General features: G+C 41.4%; 2 protein-coding genes and 1 long non-coding RNA gene across 6 annotated transcripts in view; 2 read left to right on the plus strand and 1 right to left on the minus strand.

Moving 5' to 3' along the window:
• Window positions 1-13,950, plus strand: part of apbb2b (amyloid beta (A4) precursor protein-binding, family B, member 2b) — a 63,687-nt gene extending 49,737 nt beyond the window's left edge. For 3 of the 4 annotated variants that reach the window (XM_054778839.1, XM_054778841.1, XM_054778842.1), the window contains 6 exons: window positions 6,811-6,925; window positions 8,126-8,213; window positions 9,228-9,308; window positions 9,414-9,529; window positions 9,764-9,943; window positions 10,881-13,950. In XM_054778839.1, coding sequence (XP_054634814.1) covers window positions 6,811-6,925; window positions 8,126-8,213; window positions 9,228-9,308; window positions 9,414-9,529; window positions 9,764-9,943; window positions 10,881-11,051 — 751 coding nt within the window. In that variant the 3' untranslated portion in view covers window positions 11,052-13,950. Of the gene's footprint in view, window positions 1-770; window positions 800-6,810; window positions 6,926-8,125; window positions 8,214-9,227; window positions 9,309-9,413; window positions 9,530-9,763; window positions 9,944-10,880 lie in introns of those variants that run through there. The other variant, XM_054778843.1, reaches the window with a different exon arrangement.
• A 1,067-nt stretch (window positions 13,951-15,017) lies between these two features.
• Window positions 15,018-27,621, minus strand: LOC129182381 (putative methyltransferase NSUN7). The gene is made up of 13 exons (XM_054778416.1): window positions 27,558-27,621; window positions 24,576-24,666; window positions 23,957-24,160; window positions 22,533-22,591; window positions 20,874-21,010; window positions 20,649-20,801; window positions 20,394-20,577; window positions 20,007-20,220; window positions 19,800-19,943; window positions 17,995-18,096; window positions 17,731-17,848; window positions 17,481-17,589; window positions 15,018-15,732 (listed from the first exon to the last, which is right to left on the minus strand). The coding sequence occupies exons 2-13, from the start codon at window positions 24,664-24,666 to the stop codon at window positions 15,079-15,081; spliced, it is 2,169 nt and encodes a 722-aa protein (XP_054634391.1). The 5' UTR covers window positions 27,558-27,621; the 3' UTR covers window positions 15,018-15,078.
• On the plus strand, window positions 19,408-26,862 carry LOC129182385 (uncharacterized). The gene is made up of 3 exons (XR_008570635.1): window positions 19,408-19,950; window positions 20,029-20,238; window positions 24,663-26,862. It is a non-coding gene; the product is annotated as an uncharacterized LOC129182385 (long non-coding RNA).
• Window positions 27,622-27,781: the final 160 nt, after the last annotated feature.

A 27,781-nucleotide genomic window follows, 5' to 3' on the forward strand; every position in this document is an offset into this window, starting at 1 on the left:
AATTAGAATATATAATAATATTTGTAAATCTGTCTGAGTGTTCTGTACTCCTGGTTCAATGCCATTGAAGTCGTTTGCTTGGATGTAGTTCAACTTCCCTTTGTTGACGTCTTTTGACAACAAATTAGATTGAGACCTACTGAAGAGCGTCTCTGGTGGTTGCAGCACGGAGTGCACTCCATTTTGCCTCAATTGCTTCAAGAAGGGTTAGTTGACTCACACAGGAAAAACAGCGGCGTGGAAGTACACAGAATGGCTTAAAATACGGAATACTATTTGAATGTAATTTTGACAACAGGCAACATGGTGGCCTAGTGGTTCGCGTGTTGGCCTCAGAATCAGGAGATTGAGGGTTAGAATCGTGGGTTCTCCGTCCTCCTACATCCCAAAAACATGCACGTTAGGTTCAGTGGCGTTAGTTTCATTTAAAAGCCCTTATTTGAGTTTTGATGCGTTGTCATGGCAACATACGCAATACTGCAGACTATAGCTACGTCATGCATCTCTCTGTTTCTCTCTTTTAAAATGCATTATGAGTGAGAGTCCCCTTATGAGACAAATCAACCTTGTGCTCCTTGAGTACACTCAGTCTGAGCATTTGAAAGGTACCCACATCTCACTCTTGCATTAGAGGGAGGAAGAGGAGGCAGGGAGGAGATTGTTAGCATAGGAGGAGGAGGGGGATGCGGCTGAAGCAGGGGAGAGAGAGGGGGATGGAGGTGGATAAAAGGGAAGCTCTGCTTTCTCACTGGATTTTTAGCAGGCAGGTTGAGGAGTGTCTCAAGGATTGAACCCCAGTGTGAGTATTTGGATTTGCTTTGTTTTTTTGTTAAGGTTATAACGATCAGTGATCATATTCTATGAGCGTGTAGTTTTTGCAGTATACTTTTTAAAGTAACTCATGCAGGATGTAGAATACTGTTTATATGTAAAGGAAAAAATATAATTTCTACAAGATTATGATATAGTAATGCTTTAAACACCAGCTCACAACATGCAGGGTTTTTTGGCTTGGGTCTATGAGTGCAGGAACAGCACATGTGTGACTCCATGCCTCTCATGCACTGCGAAACTCATTACGGCTTATAGAAATGACTGATTTTCTGAAGCATTGAGGCATGAGATGATGAGATTTTGGTGGAAATGAGATATCACCTCTCTCTTGTTATTTCTTCTCTTCTAACTTTAATCCTTGCTGCTTATCTAGTCAGTTCAAGTTGCGATAGACTTTTTGTTTTTCTCCAAACTTTTTTCGCTTTGTGGTGTATGTACGTAAGTCCAGTATTTCAGCATAAGTTTAGCATTTACAATAACATCTTTTTTCTTGTAATTTTATTTTACTTTTGGTGTACCTTTTAGTGTAATTTTAATTTTAGAATATGCCACGTGCCAATAAAAAAAAAGTTGGGGGCCACAAGTAGCTGTTCGGTCAAATTTGGCTTATTTGAAAATATATTGGTTAATATTAGGGCTGTTCCGATCAGGGTTTTATACGGCCGATTCCGATACTTATCACCCTTGAGTGCAATTGGGCGATACCGATCACATGGATGAACTGTATCTAATTTTTCAATTTATTTACAATGAGTGTTATTGGCCAAGTGTTTTTTTTTTTTTATGGGGCCCAGAATTCCTGGCTGCACCCCTACTATTGGCTATATGATATGAAAAAAGGAACCATAAAGTCACCTTAATTCAGACAAATATATTTACTTACTTTTTCAAGAGAACATATATCACTTGTGAAACTTACAGAGGATGAGACAGCTTCTTTAAGGAGACTTTGGATGTGAGAGTTCATTGTCTGGTGGAGCTCTAGCAGGACTTCCAGGTAGCACACGGCCGGGCTCCAAGTGGAAGAGCAGTCGGTGAACCCGGTGTCTTCCACCACTGAGAAAGGCTGCTCAACTAGTCCTATTAATTCAATTATTTTTTGGCTTATTTGCTTAGCCTTCTGACTGTCACACACACATACGGACGGGCGAGTGTTCAGCCTTGACTGCGTGAGCTGCCGTTTGACTGATGCTGCACCGCGAGCCTCGCAAACTCACCATACTCTGTCAAGTGTTTGTTCTTCAAATGCCGTATTAAATTAAAGCTTTTTAACGTGCCACCCCTGCGAGATATTTTTCGTGGCGTGTTTTTCATTTTATATCACTCTCACAAATGACAGGTAAGTTCCCCATAGCAGACATGTTTGTTTTGGCTTAGGCATGCCTGCGCAATGTGAAGGGAAGTGCCGCAGCAGGCTTCTCCAAGACGTAAGAGCAAGACACTATACTGCACACAGGCATCGCGAAAGGCTGCAGGCTACAGTTATACTAGCCAGAGGTGATCTGCTTTTGTGATTGGCATTGAAAGGCATTTATTGGCATATGCCGATCACGTGTTTTTCCACGGAAATCAGCCTATGTTGTTCGGTGGCTTATCGATCAGACGATCCCTCGTAAATATAAACATTATATGACTGTACTAGTATTCATCAATGAGTATGAGAATTCTTATGCCAATTATGATGCTAAAAATGCACGTCTTTCAAATCTTTGATACAAATATGATAAAAAATTGACCATTGGTATGTAACAACTATTGTTGCTTCCACGATACAACGGTGTTTAGTCTGTGTAGTCATTTGATATAATTCCTCGTTGATTCAAAGGTTATCAACCTAACATGACAAGCTCCTGTGAATGGTTGAAGTGTGAAATAAAACGCAAGAAATCTACTGGTTGGGAGTTGATAAAGCTTCCCCTTCGATCTTCTCAGCCTTTTCAAGTGCAGGCTGGCTTCAGTCCAAAAGAACTGAAGCCCCGGGGCCGAACTTTTTGACACCCCTGCTCTACATCATTAAACAGGGTGATTGAATAGTAACTTCTTATTTTAAAATACTTACAAATTATTTATTTATTGTCACTTTATGCTTTATTTTCTTGTTTGTTCTTTAATAACCTTTAATGGCCAGTTGTCACTGCTTGGGAGGAATTTGAATAGCGGTACTTGAGTTTCCCCACTTCCCTGTGAGAAGGATGGGTCGTTGTGGTCAGCCAGGAGTCCCACCTTCAAGGTGCTGTTGTGTGCCTTGGGTAGGTACTGCTTGGGTGGTGATCATTTTTGAATGTTATAAACCCGTCCTCTTCCTGCTCTGCCATTGCAAACCACGCCCCATGTAAAACACATGCACTTTTATGTTTGTTGACAGCTAATAATAGCAATTTGGCAAAGTTTAGCTTTAGCTAAGAAGAAGAAGAAGAAGAAGAAGAAGAGTTATACAGTATATTATTGAATGTATAGACTATTATAACCACACAACTCCAAATTATTCGTCGCTTCTCAGACTGTACAATTGTGACAATATAGACATTTATTTGTTCAATCTGTTCTTTTAAACCACTATTGGTAACATCTGCTAGTCGGTGGTTGTGTTCTTATATTTTTTGGTTTTAAAAAGTGTAGTTTGGAGATGAAGAGGGACTGCACCTTTAATGCCCTGTGACTTATTTCTTTGGGGTTGGTTAACGGAGCAAGTCTACTGCACCAAAGCAAAGACTTTGGAAGAACTCCAAAGGCGAATACAAGAAGTTGCGTCTTCCCACAAGAGTTCCTGGTGAAGTCAGTGATTCCTGGGCGACTTGAGAAGCTGGTAGCGAATTCTGGTGCCCACGTTGAATTTCATAAAAACCTCACACTAAACACTTTCCTCTCATATCCAATTTGTGTAATAATTATAGTTAATGATTCAATTGGAAATATTTTAAAATAGGGTGTTACTGTACTTTTCACGCTGGTTCAGTACTTGCTTTCACTTTATCTTGATATTCGTTTCCTATTTTCTTCTCATATAAAACCACATGGTCATCAATATTATTACCTCTTTGACTAATCTTCTTTGCTGTTTTTAACTTTTTTAACAAATCTTTTCAAGAGGGATTGTTTATGTGTTGCCAGTCAATTGCTCCTTCAGGAAGAATGTTGTTTTCATAGGGAATGGATGCTGTTCATTATGTTGTATCCTTTTTTTTTCAACCTGAATTATGTTCATGATAGGTAGTTATTTTTACTAGGATGCAGCTATTAAATTGTGTGAGAGACATCATATAAAAAACAGCTACATTTTATTGTTGCCTTTAAAAAATGTATGCTGTTTGAGTAACTGCTATATATGGCTTATACAGTATTGAAAGCTGTAATATCAAACAATTTTAAATCAGCATTTGGCAGAAATGTAAATTTACTTTGAGAATCCCATTTTAACTTGTTCAGATATGTATGCCTCTGTCTTGTAACCATATGGGTTAAACTTGGTCTGCTTTTAGATATTCACTAACGCAAATGTTTTTTCAGTTCAAGCCCCAAACGTATTAATGAATAGATAATAGGGGTGTTGCGAGATTAAAACGTGATGAGATTTCTCGTTTGGAGAAAAGCTGTATCACGACAACAGGGCGGCCAGAAGCCAATCAGAATGATAATATAGTAATATGGAAGTAGCAGTGTGCAAGGCATTATTGGAAGCGTACATTGAGTGCTTTATGCACACCTTGCAATCCAACCTCTTTGTTTGCAGCATCAGCCGAGTGACGTGTGGCTGTTTTTTTCCATTGGAGTTGAACAGCTACTTGCTACTTGTTGATGTCCAAGCCGAAGCTGTAGTGACTCTACATTTGATCAATTTTACTTGAGGTTTGTCAGATCAACCCACATAGACCCACCCTTAATCACAGAGCAGTTCTAATGACACACATTGCATTTGGCGAAGCGCCAACTTTCAAGCACCGCTGATCGTCTGTTTCATAACAGACTGTTTCATAATGCTGACAATTTAGAGACATGGTCGGTATGTTTAGCAAGTAAGGGTGCGCATGTAAGTGTTTCTTGTGTCATGCATTTATTTGGTAATTAATTACACGCCATCAACAAAGGTGAAGCATCCCCTGAGCAGGCGAGCGGGAGTAGGCTTCACCTCCGAAACGTCGCGCGACGCACGTCTAAAAGCTGTAAAAACCCCTCCACAATGCAACCCAGCCCTTGAACAGTGGCAAGAAGGCAGAGCTTGGACACACTCGCCTTCCTGGCAAAACACGTACAAGTGACCAAAGTGAGGCCATCTTTGGAACGTGGCTCATTGCAGCAATATAATAAACAGAAAAACACAGCAAAAGTGGGGAAAAAAAAGACCAAAAAGGCATAATTTAACTAGAAAAATGTAAAATTTTGATGCTAGAAATATATGTATATAATGTTTTTTTTTTAATACAAATTGTTTTCTTTTTTTATTATTACTATCATAGGACACCTGGACAGCCCTGATGTTAATAGACAAAGACAAGTAGACAAGAGAAAAACAGTAAACTGTTATATTATTGTTATTATTATATACTATTATTGTGTATTATTGTGTATTATGTTATTATTATATACTATTATAACAGTGGTATATTTGATATTAAAAACTGTTGACAATAATATCTTTGAGCGTCAATTTGTCGGGCAATAAACATTTCAAAACGCATCTGCAGTGTTTTTTGACTCGGTTAAATAAAGAAGTGTGTTTGTCCAGTCATATTTTTTCATTGTACTTTTCATAAAAGTAATGTTATAATCTCGTCTTGTCTCGTTCTCGCGGACCCAATCCCTTGCATCGTCTGGTCTTGGGAGTTGGGTGTCTCGTGACACCCCAATAGATAATGTATTGCCATACATTAATAGACAAACTGAAGGACTGATTCCCCATGTAACAAATCTTTAAGCCTTGGCAGGTCTTTGAGGGTTTTTGTTATTGTTGTTGTCTTCTACTAACCTTCTCACTCCTTCCCTTCTTGCTCTCATGGACGCAGAGAGAGGTAAACACATTCCTCTCCTCTTCAGCATCCCCACATCGTCTCAGTCATTTCTTGTTGTTTCATTTCCTCCTTGTGTTCTTTTCTACCCTCTTCAAAGTCACACATTGTAGACATGTAGGAAATGAAGGCGACCTCCTCTATCCTTTTCTGTCTACGATATGCACACACACACGCACACACATATATATAGAGTGAGGAATGCAATGAGGAGAGCACCCCAGAGGAGCTAGACAAGGAATGCTTGTTAACAGGCAGATCTGTGTTCCCTTTTACGTCAAGTGTGTACTGAAGCACACAGCTCTGAGGCAGTGTGCATGTATGTGCTGGAATGTGTTTGTTTCCCATCCGTGGTCCATCCTGTATGCTTGTCATCCTTTATTCCCTCTTTTTGGTGCTGTTAAATTGCCTTCAGCTCCCCTGCTGTCACTCTGTTCATCTCCTACTTGCATCACGCTGAGCTATCGATCTCTCGGGTCCATCGACTTGTGCCTGTGTTCGCGTGTGTGTGTCTGTATTTATCAGACAGATAAAGGTCAGCTAATCTCTCATCTGTCTTCAAGTGCTGTCAGTGCCACCACAAGTTGAAAATCCTTTTAACATGTTAATGTGTTACTTCATGCATGTGGACAAAGGTATTTTAATCAGTCAGTGGAGGATTGGGGTGACTGTCCCTTAAGATGAATTATTTATCTTAAGACATTTTGTAGAATTCCGTGCTTCCAGCTTCTGCGGAAGGCTGTTTTCTGTTCCCCAGTGCACAAAACAAAGGTCAATAAAGGCATTCTTAGATGATTTTGGTGTGGAGGAATTTTGCACAGACCTCTGACCTCAACCCAGAACAGAGATTATGAACAGTAGTTGCATAACTGCATATTTTCTTACATTTTTACTCCCTGTTGCTCTAGTGCCCTATGTTCCAAATTTCCGCTCAATGATGAGTTAACAATGGTATTCTCATTTCTCCTTGCAGAGATTTTGCATACGTCGCGCGGGATAAAAACACACGGATCCTAAAATGTCACGTCTTCCGCTGTGACACGCCAGCGAAAGCCATCGCCACCAGCCTTCATGAGATCTGCTCCCGGGTAAGTCATGAACAGAAAACATTCTGTCTAATCCATCCAATATAATCCTAATAATTATCCAAATGATGTGTTACAGTATCTCAGAAAATTCAATACACCTCTCACATGTCAAGAAGCTTTTCAAGAGACTACACAGCAGTAGTCAGTGTACAGCTTATATAACAGTATAGATAGAGTAAAAATGACTCCACACACTGCAATTATTGTCTAAAGAGCTGGCAACGGAAGTGAGTAGCAAGATAATTATGTCTTGCGTACATTTAAGCCTGGTGGTGATAGCATCATGGCCCGCGGCTGCACGAATGCTAGTGAGAGTGGGGAGCTGCGGTTCATTGACGGGGAATCTTCCATCTTGGGAAATTGGGCTGCATAGCTTTTTTTCAGTGGATAGTAATCTCTACAATCATCCCTCGCAATATCGCGGTTTGACTATCACTCTCTTGCTATATTGCGGGTTTTCAGAAATTAACAAATGATCGCTGTTTTGTAGTTGACTATGGTCTATTATTAATCAAAACCTATAAAAATACAATTTATATGTAGTATTCTGGTCACTAGGTGACAGTAATGACACCAAACATTGATAAGACATTCGCCTTACATTACATTACCTTAAATCTGCATGACGTCATGACGTCATGGCATGTCCGACATGATAGAGTGAAAAAAGTTATCTTCCCTTTTCGTGTGGAAGTGGTAAGAAATAAACTCAAGGCTAACCAGATAGCTTGCTAGCTGGAGTCCCTGCAGCATACAAGTTGCACAGTGTTTTATAAACAATGATTAATAGGAGTGTAAAAGTGACTATAGATAGGTGTGTTATTTCATGTCTACGAGGCTCTTATAATGTTAAAAAACATATTTAGAAAGTAATAAACAGGTTTTCTGTGCTCTAACTACTAATATTCCATTTATTAACATTGAACCCTATATTGCAAAATTAATTTATTGTGGTCGGGTCTGGAACCAATTAACCACTATAAATGAGGGAGGACTGGACTGCTATACAAGCTGTACACTGATTACTCAAAGTTATATAGTGAGTGATGAAATGAGTGCGGGTGTATGTACTCTTTTATGAGACACATATATACACATGTATAAATATGGTAAGACCTAAAGATGGTGCTAAAATGTCATTTGTGCTTCCTTGTTCCTTCCTTTTCTCCCTTTCACTTGCATCCCTCTTTCCTCTTTCAGATTATGACGGAACGAAAGAATGCCAAAGCACTGGCAGGAGGCTCTCTCCAGGACAGAATGCAGGCAGGACTAGACCTCCCTTTGCAAGGTATCTTCTTTATTCATCCTCACTCAGCAGCACCCCTTGGTGCAGCATATATTTAAAAAAATTAATCAAAACCAGCATAAAGTTATAAGATAACCCTGGGTTTTGGTTACCTGGGGCAGGGTCATTAATGCAGTTTTACAAAAGTAATAAAATAGAGCTGATTCGGTGTGGTTAAATGTACTGCACAGTAATCCCCTGTTTATCGCTTTTAATTGGTTCCAGAACCGACTGTGATAAGTGAACTGCTGCAAAGTAGAATTCCTTATTTATAAATGGAATATTTTCATAGTTAGAGCATAGAAAACTTTTTCAATGTTTTTTTTTATATTAGTAGAGGCCTCTAGACATGAAGTAGCACCCCTGTAATCACACTCGTATAACCCAATATAATAGACATAATCATAGAAAATAATCCATTTAAGACGTAAATAAAACTTATGCTCGTGTGTTTTGCAGTAAATGTGTTCCGGATGTGTGGAGGACACTGATGATGCGATGTCAGAGGTTCAGAGTTTTAACTTGCCGTGGGTTACCGTCGCAACAGTAACCCGTGTTATGATGATGATAATGATGATGATTATAATTATAATTATTATTATTATTATTGTTATGCCTTTTGTGAGATAACTCAAACCTGCAATAAAAGCCTGGTCTTTCGGCGATCAAGTCTGGCACTTGAATGTTTCACTGAACTTTACTATAACATTACTGACACCTTGTGGCCAGTGTACAATACTACTATCATAATTTGAATGCATCTGCTTAATGGCTTATATTTATATTTTAGTTCATTTCGCTATTTTTATAAGTGAAAATTATTAATTTAGGCACAATTTATGCAACATTTGCTTAATTATGCATATTTTTTTACTAAAAATAGGCCGTATTCAACCACGAAATAGCATTATTTAGTCACATATTTTTGAAAAAGCATTGATTGGAAATTGGAACCATGATGTGGCAATGGACGACTGTATGTTCATTTTTAATGAAGTTGAATTGTTGTATTGGCAGAATTCCCCACACCAAAGACGGAGTTGGTTCAGAAGTTTCAGGTACTCTACCTCGGAATGATGCCTGTGGCCAGACCTATTGGTATATGACTCAATAACACACACACACACACACACACACACACACACACACACACACACACACAAAACACACGATTGTATGTCATGGATATCCCTCCCATTGCAGGCATGGACATACTGAATGGAGCCATAGACAGTTTAGTTAGTTCTTCCATCAGAGAAGACTGGACTCCAGTGGCCCTCAATGTGGCTGATGCCACCGTCACCATCAGCAAGGACAAGGTCAGTCACACATCTGTCATATACTGTTCATTTTGTCCCTTTCAAGGAGTTTGATTTAATGCAGTTCTACACCACTGCAAAACACAATAATCATCATATTGTAGAAGTCCTGAACATTGTGGATTACGGATTTAAGCTTTAGCACCCACAAGCTCATCTGCTCCAGTGATCCGATTTATTAGGACGCTGCAATTTTGCCTACAACTTAATGTATGCATACTGTCATCACACCAGGATGAAGAGGAAGTGCTGGTGGAGTGCCGCGTGCGTTTCCTGTCTTTCATGGGCGTGGGACACGACGTGCGTACGTTCGCCTTCGTCATGGACGCCGGCGGCCATCGTTTTGACTGTCACGTATTCTGGTGCGAGCCCAATGCTGGAAGTGTATCCGAGGCTGTGCAGGCAGCTTGTATGGTGAGTTGTTGCAAGAACACATTGCGTGAAAGGTGACATACTGTCGAAAACAATTGTTTCACAGATTAAACACATTCCGAGATGTCTTATTAAGATCTCTGTGATGTGCGTCATTCAAAATAGCTTTTCTCCAAATCTCGCCCCGTTTTAATCTTGCGACACCCCTGTTATCTATTTATTCATACGTTTGAACTCAAAAAAGTTAGCATCAGTGAATATCTAAAAGCAGATCAAGTTTAATCCCTAAACCAAATCACAAGACTGAGACATACTGTACATGCCTGAACAAGTTAACATGGAATTCTCAATGTTAAACTTACATTTCTGCCAAATGCTCACCCCTATATATAACCACTATATATACACAGTATATACCACCAATATACAGTATATGTAGGGGCTATATATCGAAGTATGTGTATATATATATATATATATATATACACACACACACAGTATACAGCATACACTATATACACTATATATATATATTAGAGCTGTTAAAAATAGCATGGTAATTTATTTCATTAATTACGTACATTTTTGGGGGCGTAATTAACGCAAACACACACATCAAGGCAAGCCATGGCTCTCTGCTATGTTGACAGACGGCGGCACAGTGGCTCTCCCCACAGAGTCACACAAAGTCTGACGCTCTTTCACAACTTTATTCAGACTTGAACACATCAAGAGCAGTACAATTCCAACACCACATATGTATCTCCAACTCCAAACAAACACGTCTCTAGTCCATTCGTCATTGCAGAGACAATGCTGACAATGTGTATATGTATCAGTATGTATACTCACATATCTATACACACACACGTACTGTATATATTGTAAACTGCCAGCACACACACACACACACACACACACACACACTGGGCTGTCATTTTCATTCCATTTAGTTCTCCCCCTAAATCCTTCCCCTCAGTTGCGGTACCAGAAATGCTTGGTGGCACGGCCGCTCTCCCAGAAGGCCTGTGGCTCATCACCACCGGGCGACTCCGTGTCCCGCCGAGTCTCGACCAGTGTCAAGCGAGGCGTCCTGTCCCTCATCGACACCCTCAAACAGAAGCGGCCCGTCACAGAGTCACCACAGTGACCGCCAAGCTCAAAAGCACTACCGACCCCCACCAACTCCCCACCTCCACACAATCGCCATGGTAACTACCCGCATCGCTGCCGCCACGACCACGGACTCCTGTAAACATGCAAACATACTCCAGAGTCTGGGGAAGCCTATGACTTTCAGCTTTTGTCACAAGAGTTAATCAAGCTGGTGAGTGTCTTTTTGAGGGGGGGGGACGGTGTACATACCCATCTCATATCCAGGGTGGGCTGCTCAATGGAGCAGCTGCGTGCGTCACCGCTCTTATTGCACGTGCTGCAGCATGAAGGCGCACATTTTGGCCATGCCCTCTTTCACCCTCCTACTCCCACACGTTAATTAGCAGGCCGTAAAATGACGCAGGGAAGCAAGGGTGACGCTTGTGGGGAACGAGAAAGGGATCAATACAAATGTGTCTCGCTCACATCATCCTGCATGAAACTTTTCTAAACAAATGACACACTAATAGAGGCAATATCAGTACACCGCTGCTGCTTTTAGATTCCATATCATCAAGCTTTGGCCTGGATGGAATCTTTCCTGGCTCACGTAGTCGCCGTTTTTGTCAGCGTTTGGATGATGACAGATGATAGCCATAATGGAGGAGGGCTACACACCAGACTGGGCAGGGTGACATTTTGCTCCCCCTCCCTCCTGCTGCTTCAACGCCCTGGAGACATCAGCATGCTGCTACTGCTGCTGCAGCTGTGTGATCCTCATGCTGGAGGAAGTGCTTCTCAATGGCAGGCCCTCACAGTGTGCTCTTACACTTTTTGTTCCAAGAAGAAGGCGTTCACTGTTTTTCAGTGGAATACTATGTACAGTATGTTGACTGATGCTATGTCCACATGAACACTCGTATTTTTTCTTTGAAAATTGACCCGAATATAAAACGGTATTTATTCCCTAGAAAAAAAGTCTGAAAAAGACGTAGAAGGTTCGGTGTCCTTTTTAACTTGCAATCTACCGGTAGGAGCCATACATTGATTTTGTTTTGTATTTATCTTTTCTACACTGTTGCGTGACTTCACCGGTGTGTGTGGTTGGCACCTGAGTGTGTGGTGTTTACAAGGGCATGTGTAGATAGGGCTTGGATTATGGCGGGATGAGCTTGAGAGGAGAACATTTTTGTTGATAGCTGCCACTGTCACTAACGTGTTTGGGTTATCTGATGCACTTTGGATGACCCGTTGCACACCTTAGGACTTGCAACAAATGAAGCAAATGCTGGATTCTTATGAAAGTTTATGACGTGGAGCAATGAAGTGATTTCATGTGCAATGTGTGGTGTGCAGTGCGTCGTTCAATGTGGACCTCATGACTTAGCCCGCCGTGGCATTTGGATGGATTTTAGACGTTTTTGCCATAATGCTACCAGTTATTTCACTGCTATCGGAAACTTGATTTTAAAAAAACAAGGTCTTTTTTGCCTTAAAAACAGGTCATCTTATATTTGAGTCAGTAAAGTATATATTTTTCTATGCATATTTACTCATATATGTCCCCATGCAAATCAAATTTTTCAAAAAGAGAGTTAGTCTTTATTGCCTACCATTGCCTACTTTTTTTAAAAATTGTTTTTCTACACAAAAAAATTAAACAGGGACTTTACTGAGTATTTTTTTATGGCAAATTATGTTCATTTTGGACCAATTGTGTGGAACATGTTGACATGAAAGCATTGGAATACATTTTTCGATGTAATTTTTTAATTTAATTTTACATTTCTTTAGCGCAACACTTTATTAGAAATTATTCTCCTTTTCCTCACTTGCTGTGCCTTTTCCAGAAATGACGTACTTCACGCTTCTGATTGGCTACAGTGACCTCAGTTATGGTTTATAGCGCCAGTGGCGTCTTTGCACGGCAGCCTGCAAATTGACTTGTATGTACAGTAAACATGCAGGCAGTCATTGTTTTTATTTTTGGACCCGCCAAAGACATTTTTTGATTTTCAAAAATGCTTGCGTACATGTGGACATTGCCTCAAGCTAACAGTAAGGTTTTCGAGGCTGCTATGGAGGTGTGTCCAGGGTTCTCTTCACTTGTCTTGTGTGGAATACACGCTTCTTGATTTCATATTTCTGTGCTTTATTTCTCACAAGAATCCTAATCTAGCTCTTCTAGCTCATTTTTTTATATTCATTTTGTGACATGGGATGTACCTGGAGTCCGAGTGAGATTCTGCAGAGACAGTTCACCCCATCCGTCTGTCCGGATCATATTGAAATGTGAACACAAACGTGTGTGTAGTCTGCTTGTAAATAAGGTAACATTTGCCAATTATCTTTGTCATAAGCTATCTGTTTCATTTTAAATGTTGTCTTTTAATTGAAATGCCTTTTTTTTTAGAACTCACCAAATGGCCAAAGTGTAACATATAACTTGCTGTAGATAATACAATAGGAAAGCAAATAATGAAATATGTTTCACATTTAAGTTGATACCGAATGAGCGATTTACCTATGCATTTTTTTTATGGCAAGAGTGGTTAAAAGACCTTGCATGCCCGGAGATGTTTGAAAAGGACTATGTATTGAACAGAAATATTTTTATTTTATTTATTCTATTTTATAATGGTATATACTGGTTTTATTCATCAAGGTTGGTCAAGTCTCTGGTTTTTGTGTCATTGTTTTGGCCTTCACAGCGCTTCAACAGGCTCTGCTTGGCAGACAAAAAGGCAACAAAAACAAAAAAACAAAACAAAACACTGGGAGTTCTCTGCTGGAGGAGGAAGAGGACAGCAGAGGACTTCCAGTGTTTCATAAACAATAACAACAACACACTCCATTTACCGCCAATGGATGTGTAGGCTCCTGTTTGCTGCTCACAGATTTGTACACGTTATTAATGTAACCAATTGTGAGAATAAACAGCATCTTAAAACTGACCACTTTTGTCTGCAACTAATATTTACCCCATACTTGTCTTACTTCACTGCAAGTTGTATCTGTTGTTAGGTCCAGAAGTATTTGGATATTAGACTTTTATCTTCAGTAAGTAAAGCAAGTCTTGTAGTATTGAACCGAATGAAAGACCCCATTAAAATGTTGTCTTACATCAGGGGGGTCTAGAGATTTATATTTGCAAACCAACAGGTCGCACCAAATGACTTCCCTCCCAGGGAGTCAGAGTTTTTCTTCCGGTCATTCAGAAAAGGTCTTAAAGGTTGAGCAAGCTGGCAACAACAGAGGAGTTATGGTGCCAATTTTAAGAAGATGCTGATCATTGAAGCAACTGTCAAGCAGGTAAATGTCTTTTTTTCATGGCCCTGTCCAAGTTATTTCACAGATATTGAAAACATGATTTTTATCCATCCATTTTCTATGCCACTTGTCCTCATTAGGGTCGCGGGGGTATGCTGGAGCCTATCCCGACTGACTTGGAGCAAGAGGCGGGGTACACCCTGGACTGGTCGCCAGCCAATCGCAGAGCACATATAGACAAACAGTCATTCACACTCACATTCATACCTATGGACAATTTAGAGTCGCCGATTACCGGTAACCTAACGTGCATGTTTTTGGAATGTGGGAGGAAACCAGAGTACCCATAGAAAACCCACGCACGCACGGGGAGAGCATGCAAACTCCACACAGAGATGCCCAAACGGCGATCCTCTCAGCTAACTGCTAACAGGTTAACATGCTTTTTAGTTGACCTTTATTTTTGACTCATTTTGTCTTTGATGTTTAAATCTTTTTTCAAAATCATGACTTGAAAAAGAAGGGCCATCTTATCGGGGCAGTGCATTTTTAACTAATCGTGGTTAGATTTACAAGTATGTCGCTTACAAATACATTTGAGCCCTGAAAATTGAGGTATTTTTTTGTAAAACCTCTTCAATAAAAGATGAAAGTCTACACTTCAATCACGCTGACTGACAAAACTAATACACCAGCTGATGTGAAACAACAAAAAACTGAAATTTCTCTAAAAATATATATTTTTGGTCATGTTAATGATTTATTTTTGTCCATCATTAGGTGACATGCTGCAGCTGTACTTATTTAATATGCTATTTACTCTGAGCATGATGCGGAGATGTGGTGGTTGAGGTCTGTTTGAGGGACATCCCACTGTCACTGCTCAGAGAGCTGCAAGCTTGAGGTGAGATGAGCACATCTTCAGATTGTAACGCTTCCATGGCGGCCATCACCTCCATGTAGCTCCTCACTGGGCCGCCTGGTTTGCTTGCAGTTGTCGGTGTTTTGGTTGCAGGACGGATGGCAGGGGAGGGCTGTTTTTTAGCAGAGGCAGTGGGACTCTCCGTCTTGCCTGCTGCTGAAAACACGTTGGTGAAGGGTTTGGTGGACGATATGAGTGTGAGCGTAAGGCGAGGGATCTTTCGTGCTTTGTTCTTGACTGTTCGCTTCCTGTAATGTGTCTTCTTCTTATGACTTGTTGAATGATGCTTGGGGACCGTCTTGCTTTGCTTGATCTTGCGTTTGCGTCTTTTCTTCCTCTTGCGTTGTCCTCCCTTTTCTTCTTCCCCTTCCCCCTTGACCTCTTCTTCACTTTGATCCTTCCCCTGTTCCGAATCACCCTCAGGATTCTTCTTGCTTTTCCCTTTCTTCTCCTTCGGTTGTTCTGGGAAGAGTCCATCCAGGAGGCCTTTGGCTGCCGCTCTTGCGAGCACTTCCTGGACTGTTTCTACCTTAGTGGGATCTGCCTAGAAGAGCCAGTTGAGGATTTGATGTGAAGATACAACACAACACCCAGGAAGATGTATACCAGCACACATGACACTCAACAAATGAGGCAGGGCAATAAGAGAGACTAAGGGAAGTAATCTAGTCAGCATCTTAAACCTGCACAGTAAACAGGAAATAACGTAAATACGTCGTAATCCCTCATTCCAGACCCAACTGTGATAAGTGAATTTCTACAAAGTCGGATTCACTATTTGTAAATGTCTAATTGTAATGTTTTCATAGTTAGAGCATATAAAAACTGTTTAGGACCTTCCAAATATGGGTTTTAACATTATTAGAGCCCTCTAGACGTGAAATAACACCCATATAGTCACCTGTACAGTAGATTTAATCAGCGAAAATAAGGCACTTAAGACATAAATAAGACACGTACTCGTGTGTTGCAATATATGTGTTCCGTATGTGTGGACAGGACGTGACGGTGCGGATTTAGAGTTGAGTTTTCGCTGGATTACAGCCACAACAGTAGCCCATGTTATTACATGATTATTATTATTTGCCGATTGTGAGAGAATTCAAACCTGCAATAAAAGTCGGTTGTCCCAGGTGGGGTGTGTATTATTAGTGACATCTAGTGACCAGTGTAGAATACTACATTTACGTCTTTGGCGCCTTTGTATTTGTATTTTTGTTCATTTTTATGCTTGAAAATGCTTAATTTAGGCCAAGAGTACATCCAATTTGTTTAAATATGCACATTTTTGACTAATAATAGGCTGAAGTCAACCACAAAACGGCAATCATTTATTAAATAATAATTATTTTTTAAACGCAAGAGAGTAAAGTTGCAAAATTTGAAACACGATGGAGCGAGGGACGACTGTAGTCTGAAAAAGTTGAGTCTTGTATTTGGGTTCGAGAGATTTATATATGAAAACCACCAGATGGCGCCAAACGACTTCCCCCCCAGATGAGACAGAGCTTTTCTTCCACTCAAACACACCATTGACCTGGGGACATGCTGCCATGACACATAGAAATGTCTTTAATTTAGTCTTTTTTCCAAAAACATGTCTCGGAAAAATGTTGTTATATATTCAGGGTAAGAACTGAACACACGCCATGTTGTTACATTTTAAAGAAATCAGGACTGGACTTTTTTTTTTTTTTTTTTTAAATAGAAATGGATAGAAAGACAGAAAATAATCCAGCGAGGAAAAGCACGCTCGCTCACCCAAAGGTACATTAATTTATACGTAATAAAAACAAATAAAAAATGCGTTCCCTCCTCGCGCAAGCTGATGCATGATAGCCAGTGAGCCTCGCGAGCCAGGGCAGTTAGGCCAACTCGCGCTGGTCGGCGAGGGACGCTGGGGGGTGGGAGAGGAGGTGTCGGCCATCATGGTAACGTGAGCGCAGTGTGAGTCTTTGGGTAAAATGGCAGCATTTGTTTGTGATGCAGCTCGTAACGTAAAATAAAAAAAAGTCATTTAGAAATTACATCACATGTTAGAGTGAATCGAGACCACTATATTTTTTTGGGCAGCCCTAATTCTGGGCTAATCTGGCTCAAATTTGCAGCATTTTTGGAACACATAGCTGCCATGTGTATGTTTCTATTGAACTGAAATGTTTGTTGTATTCACGTTTGAATTGTGTTTTTGATCAGGAGCTTAAGGAGGCTTTGTGTGCGTGAAGATATGTATAGTACAGCCAAACAACCATCCAGCACCTTTTCCTCATCTCATTCTAATCCGCTATTTACCTGTCGAGACAAGCGGGCCACAAAGCAGCCGTTGGTGACCTGCGAGGATTCTAGCCTGAAGAAAATAGAGGCTTTTGTTGTGTCATCGGGGAAAATGGGTCCCTTCAGCCTGAGGGAGCATCACAGCAACAAGCAGGCACACAACAGGTACATTTGTCAATGTAACCCAAAAATGGACCAAACAAAACTTTGATTTGCTGTTCACAGTTGAGGTTTTTATATACCATATCGCTGCTGTTTGTGTGTTTACCTGAATGGCAGTAGTTTGGAGGGTGCGTGTGTTTTTTCCAACACTCTATTCACCAGCTGCTCATTCTCCTCCTTGTACACCGAGCGTGTGCAGTAGAGCACAGTCTCCACCTGTGGGACTTAAGTACAAACAAAACCCAGTAAAATTAGTCGACAGAAACGTACCACACAAATAATAACAAATCAAATCATGAAAAGAACTCAAATTAAGGTGCAAACAATTGTTACCTTTTGCGAAAGTGTGTGTGTGTTTATGTACACTCACAGGTTAAGGCATAGGCCAGTAGCCGTGCTTGCTGTGTTGTCAGTTTGTGCAAGCTGCTCTGGGACACCGTCCCACGAGACAAGTCTTGAAGCAGATCCCAGTCTGTCAAGAAGAAAAAGTTAGTTTTTGTTTGTTTTTGGGTACAATTTCCAATTCTCTTTTCAAAGAAGGTGCAATGTTCTCTATCAGACAATGCAATAACATGAAAATGCCAAGGGACGTCTAGTCTTTTTATATCTTTTACTGTGTGGTGCAATAATAATTTAAAAAAAAACACTTAAAAAAAAAACAAATGTGTAAGTAACTACATCAAATTGTATGTAGATGCATATCAATTCTGGAAATATGGGCCATTATTTTAATTAGAAAATAATATACAGTTGGAAATCCCACAGTTTTTTTCATGTTTATGTTGTTTTGTTTCACTGGTGTTTCGGAGAGGGGCGACCCACCCCATTTTGTTTGACGGTCCTTGAACGCACCATAGTTGTGTGCATGTGCTAACTTTCTCCCACACTGCACAGACAGATTGCTATACTGTATTTTTTTCCTTTTTTCTTTCAACTGATATTTGGTCCCACTATGTGGGAATGCATAAAGGTAAGGTTTGATGACATTATTCAGTGCTAATGTGCATATTTGTTTGGCGCACAACTTCAAGTTAATTCACACATATCAAACAGCAACGTTATAATCGGCTCTCTGAAAAAGAAACTCCAGGCTCGTACCGGTGGATGGTGGGTCCGTATTCATTTTGTAGTTTTAATTTGACACTGTCTTAGTTGTACACAATACATAATAAATGCGATAAATTGGACCACTAGTACTTCTCCGAGGAAAAAAAGGCTGCAAAAATACAAATTCCAATTCGGAAAAGGAAAATATGTGGCTGGAAAGAGTGCACAATAATGTCTACAAAGCGCACTGTGCTGTTTGCCAGTGAAGTTTTTCTTCTTAGACTGTTCATTTTGTTCTTGCACTGAAAAAAGTAACCATTGGTCAAATAATGAACAATTTGTTTCTCATGTATCGTTTTAATCCAAAACATGCATCTAATTGACTTCAGGTTAGATTCAAACAGCATGTATTCGTTTCATAGAAATAAAGGCAAAAAAATTAATAAATAAAATGTGTAGGAGTGAGGCCAATTGGGGCTCCCTTATTTTTTCTTCAAGAAGTTGACAGCTCTAGTCTCATTGCAGGGACTCGAAGCTCACATTAGCTATTATGTGCTTAGTGTTTAGATATTCATTAAATGTAAAATGTTGTATAGTTTATCTTACTCTGGCATATTGTAGCTAGACTGGGATCAGGAGCGAAATTAGGAGTTGTACCTTTTTGAACCTCAAAGGCCGCCGTAGTCATGTGTTAGGGTACCGCCGGGGTTATCACGTAACCAAACTAGCTTGGTAGCGACCTGGCGATACAATTAAGAGAAGAAATATATATGCTAATATTTTTTTGAAATATTTAAAAACTACAGCACTCATTTGTTTAATAGGATTGCCACTTAAAATTTCTTCAAACTATCTGCAGGAGCACTAACGAAACTACTACCAACTGAGGACAACGCAGCTACCACAGGGCATCCTGGGACTTGTAGTATCACAGTATAATGCATTATTATTATTATTATTATTACTGAAAAAAAAGGTCTTTGTTATTCGCTTTTAGTTAATTTGGCCAATATTATCTCTGCTCAGCTAATATCCCATTTGCTTATCTTAGCTGATCTTTTGCATGGGTTGCTTCAATGTTTATCTCCAGTTTTCATCACCCTCTTTAATGAGAAGTGTCACACACACCTCCATTTTCACAGTGAATGGTATCCACTGGGTCACTGAGGCCAGAAGTCGAGCACTGAGGAAGCACCATGATGACCTTTAAACGCTCAATGGTGGCGTCCCGCTCGCCCAGACTGAAGAAGGCCCCAGACAGGACACGCACATCTATAGGGTTCAAGCCTTAAAACATCAACATCTCTTAACTTTATATATACATTTAGCACTTACTTTTTATATCCATTTCCTTCAGGAGCTCGTGCATGTCCTCCAGCTGTGAGGAAGTGTGATCAGCCCCACACACCAGAACGCTGCCTGAGCAGGCAGCCGCCATGATGGCCACGTGGGCCACAGTCAGGGCTGAGAAAGAGCCCGCCACCAGGACATCGGCTTTCTCGAATAAGAGGGGGCATAAGGCACTCACCGACACGCATAAGCTCCTGTCCTGTCACATAACAATGATGTAAGTACTAAAACACAGCCCGCTTTCATTGATTTGTATTTCATTCTCTTTGCACCATGGCAAACTGTACATTACATATCATGGATTGCCCTTCTGTAGAATCCAGTGAGTGCAGTAACATAATATTCTCAGTCACACATACCCTGCTACTATACCTGAATGATAAGTTTGTGTGTAGCAGTGAGCCGGCTATGCTTCAGCTGTGCATGAAGCTTTCGGGAGAAGATGAGCGTGTCGCGACAGAGGGGGTCTCTGCTGAATGTGCATTCGCTGACATCAGCAATGTTGTCCACCTCGGACACCCCGCTGAGCTCTAACTCCTTACACACTTCCTCCACGCTATCAAGACAGACATCTTCAAACTAATGTTGATGGAGTGCGCTTGTAGCCATGTGTATTTTAAGTTACACCTGCTCCTGAGAGTGTTGACCCATGCATAGAGAGGCAGTAGTCTCGCTCTGTGCTGTTTGCTCCTCACAGGTTCTGATAGGATGCGGGAAACACTCTGCAGGCCGTGTTTTACCCTGCTGCGTGCAAGAGAGGCTGCGAGCTTGGTCTTACAACTGCAACACACACACACACACACTTACTCACTGACTATTTCTGATACATTTGCGTTCCTCCTGCACACATACTTATGAAGCTTGTTCTCCAGATCTCTCACTTCCCGTTGGGGCTTCTCTCCTTCCTTTGCTAAACGCTGGCATGGCAAAAACTTTCGCTCCTGGAAGTTGCACAGCATCACCATCGCTAGTGGCAGCAGGTCACTGGGCTGAAAACATGATCACTTTTATTTAAAAAGTCTCCCGTCACGCAACATTTATTTTTTGATGGATCTATAACACTAATATATGCTTATGAGCACCAAACTTGAGAAAAATCTATCATCTCCCTCTCTTTTTTGTTCCACTTTTGTAAAAAGAGGCACTCAAATAGTTGCTTCAGAAGTTCCGGTTTTCATGATGTCATGTTACGCATGACAGTCTGGATTTTGGAGTAGGTTTCTCGATGTTTCCCACCTTCATTTCCTGTTTGGTGCTCTCATTTTTGAATTTCCGTCTCCTGTGTTGGCACCGTATGCTGTGCCTTTACTTTGATTGAGCGTGCGTTGAGCACAGCTGAGGCTGATGAGCAATCAGCGTAATTATGTAGTTCATCTTGGAGCTTCAGCTAGTTGCCAGATCGTTGCCTGTCTTTGCATTTCTTCACTCTATGTGCAAAGTAGGACTTGGTTCTGGTTCATTGGATTTATGCTCTTTGCATCCTGCTGCATTCCACCATTTTCCTAGTATCTGTAGTTATTTTTCCTTCTGGGTGCATTACCTTTTTCCCCACCTTTACGTAGCCCTTCCTGTTACAGCCTTAAGTTGATTTTGTTTTGACTTTTTTGACTACGCCAGCCGTCATGTCTCTGCATCGTGGGATACCGCCTCTGATCCACCCCTAACTAGATGAACCCGCCCCATGTACTGTATACACCTACTACTTCTTGGAAAACAACAGCTTTGGAAAAAAAAAAAAGGCTTTGCTACACGTCTTAAATTAAAGCCTGGAGCTTTGGACACTACACACTGGACACAGTACTGTAATTGATTACTTTATGTAGCTCCCGATGAGGGGAAAATATTAGAAAAGCTTTTTGAATGACACGTACAAAGCATCAATCTGAAAGCTTATTGCTTTTGTAAAGGCAGAATATTTGGTCCAGGTCTTGTATTGGATCTAGGTGCAGGTGTGCCTAGTGTTGGAGTGTTTAATGGCTATATCCACCATGGCACAAACAATGTCTCCTTTCTAAAATTTTTTTTCTTTCAACGAGAAATCTCCATTTTCTTCGTTCTTTCCCTTGGCATGCTTTGTTGCCACTTTAACTGTCTCACTATTGTCTCACATTGTCTCACACTAATAACCTGTCGGCTTGTTAGCGATGTTTCACTCATTTCTCAAAGCAGTCATTTAACACATCCACACATGATCAAGTTTGTTTCTTTGTCCGTGTATGTCATCCCACCATGTTTTATTGTCTCATTTCCTGACTTCCAGTCAGCTCTCTTCCCTATGCATCATTTGCCAACTATAATCAGGCCGACTCTAAGCACAGCTCTGAATACAAATGGCCTCTTATCGCCACCCTTCTCTCTGTACAATTCCACAATTTTCTGATGTTGCAGAAGCATATGGCAGAGAACGACGACATACACCTACTTTAGGAGGCAGTCGAGGGTCAGTAAGTGTGTCGTTAAAAGTAGTGTTTGGATTCAGACTGGATTTTTGTCACATGGGGTGGGACTCACAATATGCTCCGATGTGAGGAAGCGGCTGTCCGTCATCATTTCCTCCAATAAATCTTGGTCTGGTAGGAAAACAACATTGGAAAACTTTCAATTCCAATACAACAAAAATAATAAAAAATATGGTGATCAAACATACACTGGTGTGAAAAAGTGTCCCCTTCCTGATTTCTTTTTTTTTTGCATGTTTGTCACACTTAAATGTTTCAGATCATCAAACAAATTTAGATATTAGTCAACGACAAACCAACTGACCAAAAAAATGCAGTTTTTAAATGAAACTTTTTATTATTAAGGGAGAAAAAAAAATCCAAACCTACATGGCCCTGTGTGGAAAAGTGATTGGCCCCTACACTGATTGGGCCACCCTTAGCAGCAACAACCGCAATAAAGTGTTTGCGATAACTTGCAATGAGTCTCTTACAGCGCTGTGGAGGAATTTTGGCCCACTCATCTTTGCAGAATTGTTGTAATTCAGCCACATTGGAGGGTTTTCCAGCATGAAGCACCCTTTTAAGGTCATGCCACAGCATCTCAGGATTCAGGTGGACTTGCTGATGTGTTTTCGATCATTGTCTTGCTGCAGAACCCAAGTTGGTTTCAGCTAGAGGTCACAGATGGCCGGACATTCTCCTTCAGGATTTTTTGGGAGACAGCAGAATTCTTGGTTCCATTTATCACAGAAATTCTTCCAGGTCCTGAAGCAGCAAAACAGCCCCAGACCATCACACTGCCACCACCACATTTTACTGTTGGTATGATGTTCTTTTTCTGAAATGCGGCGTTACTTTTATGCCAGATGTAATGGGACACACACCTTCCAGAAAGTTAAACTTTTGTCTCGTCAGACCACAGAGTATTTTCCCAAAGGTCTTGGTGATCATGAAGGTGTTTTCTGGCAAAATTGAGACGAGCCTTAATGTTCTCTGTGTTCAGCAGTGGTTTTCGTCTTGGAATTCTGCCATGCAGGCTGTTTTTGCCAAGTGTCTTTCTTATGGTGGATTCACGAACACTGACCTTAACTGAGACAAGTGAGGCCTGCAGTTCTTTGGATGTTGTTGTGGGGTCTATTGTAACCTCTTGAATAAGTTGTCGCTGCATTCTTGGGGTCATTTTGATTGGCCAGCCATTCCTGGGAAGGTTCACCACTGTTCCATGTTTTCGCCATAATGGCTCTCACTGTGGTTTGCTGGTGTCCCAAAGCTTTAGAAATGGCTTTATAACCTTTACCAGACCGATAGATCTCACTTAAGTTCTGTTTTAACACTTTTTCACACAGGGCAATGTCGGTTTGGATTTTTTTTCTTCCTTAATAATAAAAAGATTCATTTAAGTACAGCATTTTGCGTTCGAGTTCCAATACGGCTGGTCCAGACTGCAACCAGATGTGACGTCACGTGCAACTCAGCAACACCAAATCGGCGTACATTTGAGAGTGCTGAAGGCCAGTTGTAAGGCACGTTGCGTGGTCGTCTTGTCTCCGCTCTCCGGCAGCGACAGCTTGTCTGTCTTCTTCCCATAATGCATCAACTGATGTTTGAGTGGTTTGTCCGTACGTAGATATTGAAAGATGGCCGCTGCTTGCAGGTAGGCTAGGTCTGATGGAGGCGGGGCGTCAGGGATATGGATGGCTAGGGAAACGATAGGGGAGAAATGACATGATAAAATAAGAGATGTCATGGGATACCGTCAAATATGAAGCAATAAAACTACTTTTTGCATATTACTGTATGTATTGTAGAAATTGTAATTTGTTGTTGAAATGGTCTTTCCAGGAAAAACTTGTTGGTCATTTCAGCTGGGGGTCTTTTAAATCATCAGGCAAAGTGTCTTACAATAAATCATATCTCTAAGTAAAATTCTAGGACCATTCTTTGTGCAATTTACACACATGTTCAGTGTTTACATTAGGTACACCTACACAATGTAATAACACCCAACACCAGAGCTGGATCAAAAAGCATTCTGCCTTTACAAATAATATCATATCCTGCAAAGTACTGTTCCTTGGGTATTTATTAGACACAATTCTGAGCTGGATCTTACCAGGGGGAAGAATTAGAGAGGTGAAGGTCTCCTGGTCCTCCATAAACTGCTGTGAGATTAATATTCTTGTACTTCTCATTGCTGCAGGCATCTAGAAGACAAAGTGTCACGTCTGGGTACGGAGCAATGAGGGTGGATCCCAAAATGCAGAGACAAGACCAGCTCGAAGTACTGTAAGTAAAGTCTTGAATCATGCAAAAAAAATGGAACAGGGAATACGTGGAACAAAAAGTACAGTCCAGTACAAATATGGTAAGTCAATGAAGCACCACGACAACATGTAAAACTAGAAAGAGAAGAGAAACTGAAAAATACACTGAAAAATACTTGTCAGTTGGGCTACTGGACAAGCAAGAAAGTGGGAAAAAGGAGAACAAAAATAGTACATGAAGCTAACAAGATAGCTAACTAGGAGCCTTTGAAGGAGCACAACATCTGCAAGAGACAAAAAACGAAAGAGGAGTGGGAAGCTTGAAAAAACAAAAGACTGAGAAACTATACATTATAAAACAACAACAACTATGACAAAAACCAAATAGGTGTCACAGCACAGCGTGACAGTTTCACCTCCCCGCCCGAAATCAACTCAACGGACGCCACCTGGCGAACTACCAGGCTTGTCGGGGAACTTGCAGTAGAAATCAGAAAGAAGGGAGGCGTCGAGGATGAGCGACCGAGAGACCCAAGAGCGGTCCTTGGGACCATAACCCTCCCAGTCGGTAAGATACTGCACACCTCTGCCCCGCCTCCTGGCGTCCAAGATGGTCTTAGCTGTAAAGGCAGAGTTTCCGTCAACCAAGCAAGGAGGGTGAGGAAGCACTGACGGAGGACTGAGGTCACAGGATGCGACCGGCTTAAAGCGGGACACATGAAACACTGGGTAGGTATTGAGAGATTAGGAAGCTTGAGTCTGGCAGACAAGGTTACCCATCCGCTCCACCTCGAATGGTCCAGGGTACCTGGGAGCCAGCTGACAGAAGCCCCCAAGGAGAAATCCTTCCTGGTAGGTGAGAAGAACTGGGGACCTCTGTCCGACACAACATTGACACGTATGCCATGGAGCCGAGCCATGTGCTTGACCAGGAGCTTGGCAGTCTCTAGGGAAGAAGAAAGTTCGCAGAGGCCACCTGTGAGATGAGAAAGGCCGTGCATCTGGCTCTGGGATGGCAGGCTATCCTGGAACCCTGGGCTCAGGTCAAGACTTTAGGATGCAGGACACGAGGGACGAATAGTTGACTCTGAGGACAATCCGCAGGGGATGGTGTGTCCTTAATAGCCTCAGTCATATACTTCTCCACCTCCCACTGGAGGCCACCGAGGATGCGGGACTTGGGGTGGATGTTCTCCCGGGAAGAGAGCGGGTGTAGGAAAGGTTTCTGTGGTCCATATTCAATTTCATGGTCCGAATGACGAAAGGATGAGCCGATACCTCCAACCAGTGCCTCCACTCCTGCAGTGCGAGGACCACCGCCAACAGCTCACGATTGTCATCATCATCATTGTGATGCCTGGAGAAAAAGGTGCAAGAGTGCTGCCTCTGCTCGAAACTGGAGCGCTGGGAGAGTACACATCACCGACCCCAGTGTCGGACGAATCAACCTCGACATAAAAGGAAAAAAGCAATTAGGGTAGATCAGAACAGGTGCAGAGGTGAAAAAAACTTGAGACACCGAAAGGCCAGATCGGCCCCAGTCGACCAAGCGAAAGGAACCTTAAGCTTTTTCAGCAGCTTGACTACTGTCCTAAAACCTTGAATAAAGTGGAAGTTGGCAAAACCAAGGGACCTCTGTAAAAGCTTCCTATATGTAGGAGTGGGTCAATCAACCGCGGCCTGTATCTTAGCAGGGTCAGGTTTCCACAGTAAACCCTAGGAAAGACACAGAAGATGAGTGAAAGGTACATTTTTTTGGCTTGACAAACAACCTGTTTTCCAAAAGTCTCTGGAGGACGAGAAGGACGTGTTGTTTGGAAGAGGAATAAAAAATAAGAATGTCGTCCAAGTAAGCAAAAACAAAATGACCAATCATGTCACAGAGGACATCATTGATCAAAAACTGGAAGACTGCAGGGGCGTTTGTAAGTCAAAGGGCACGATGTAATATACTGTATGCCCCAAGGGGGTGTTAAAGACAGTCTTCCATTTGTCCCCTTTACAGATACAAATAAGGTAAGGTAAGCATTGCGAGCTCTGCCTGACTCAAGGAGGGCCAACGTCTACAAGAGACCAAAGCAGTGGGAAGCTCAAAACAACAAAAGAATGAGAAACAAGAAAAAACATCATGACAAAAACCACCAGACTATTAAAATAAAGTATTAATAACTCACCTGTGGCTACCATTGCCACTGCAACAAACCTACAATGTGTCAAGCCCTTTTGTTGGATGTTGTTTCACTTTTAGTCCCCCTGGACTCATTGACCCAACTGAGCAGTTAGAAGTATTGTTGGTTAAGTGAGCGAAACCTGGGGATACAGATCATCCTTGTCCAAATAATCCACCTTTGGTTGTTTGTGAGTGTGAGGCATTCAGGCTGCAGGCTGCTGGAAGTAATTGGGCTCTTACTGGTGCCCTCTTGCACACAGCAGCATTAATAACTAATGGGCCCACAAAGGTCCACCTCTTTTTGTGACCTGGGCCACACACACACACACACACACACACACGCCCGCACATGTTCAAGTGACATGACTTGACATAATGATTAAATTCCCTCAAACCCCTGATTAAAGTGGATTAATAACAGCCAAAGACAATCAGCTTTTATAGCAGCCATAAATGTTTTAGCACACCGTCTGACTGCACTGTAAATGTGTCCAATGAGGCCATGCATGTGCAGATAGGATGAATAAATTAGAGTTTTAATGAGTCTTTCAAAATCCTGCAGGAGAAACTCTTAGTCTGGAAAAATGGTTTTACAGGAGATTAATGTAATCTGCATAAGGGATGATGGAGTCTTTAAAGTGGCATAGCAAGCTTTTCTTACCTTTGTTACTCACATTCTTTGATAGCTCAGCTCACATCCTTCCTCTTTTCTGCAGATATACTAGTGGTCTGTGTAAAAGTAGTTCTTCTTATGTGCTATCCTGTTTCATTCACTCCCCTCCTCTTGCCTCGCATAGTCATGCATGGTTGAGTTGTGGAACCTGAGTTTGTAACGCTATGGCAACAATATTGTAATGAGGAGGCCTATCAAAGCTCTGATAGAGA

This window comes from Dunckerocampus dactyliophorus, chromosome 6, assembly GCF_027744805.1.
Source record: "Dunckerocampus dactyliophorus isolate RoL2022-P2 chromosome 6, RoL_Ddac_1.1, whole genome shotgun sequence".
Classification (NCBI taxonomy): domain Eukaryota; kingdom Metazoa; phylum Chordata; class Actinopteri; order Syngnathiformes; family Syngnathidae; genus Dunckerocampus; species Dunckerocampus dactyliophorus.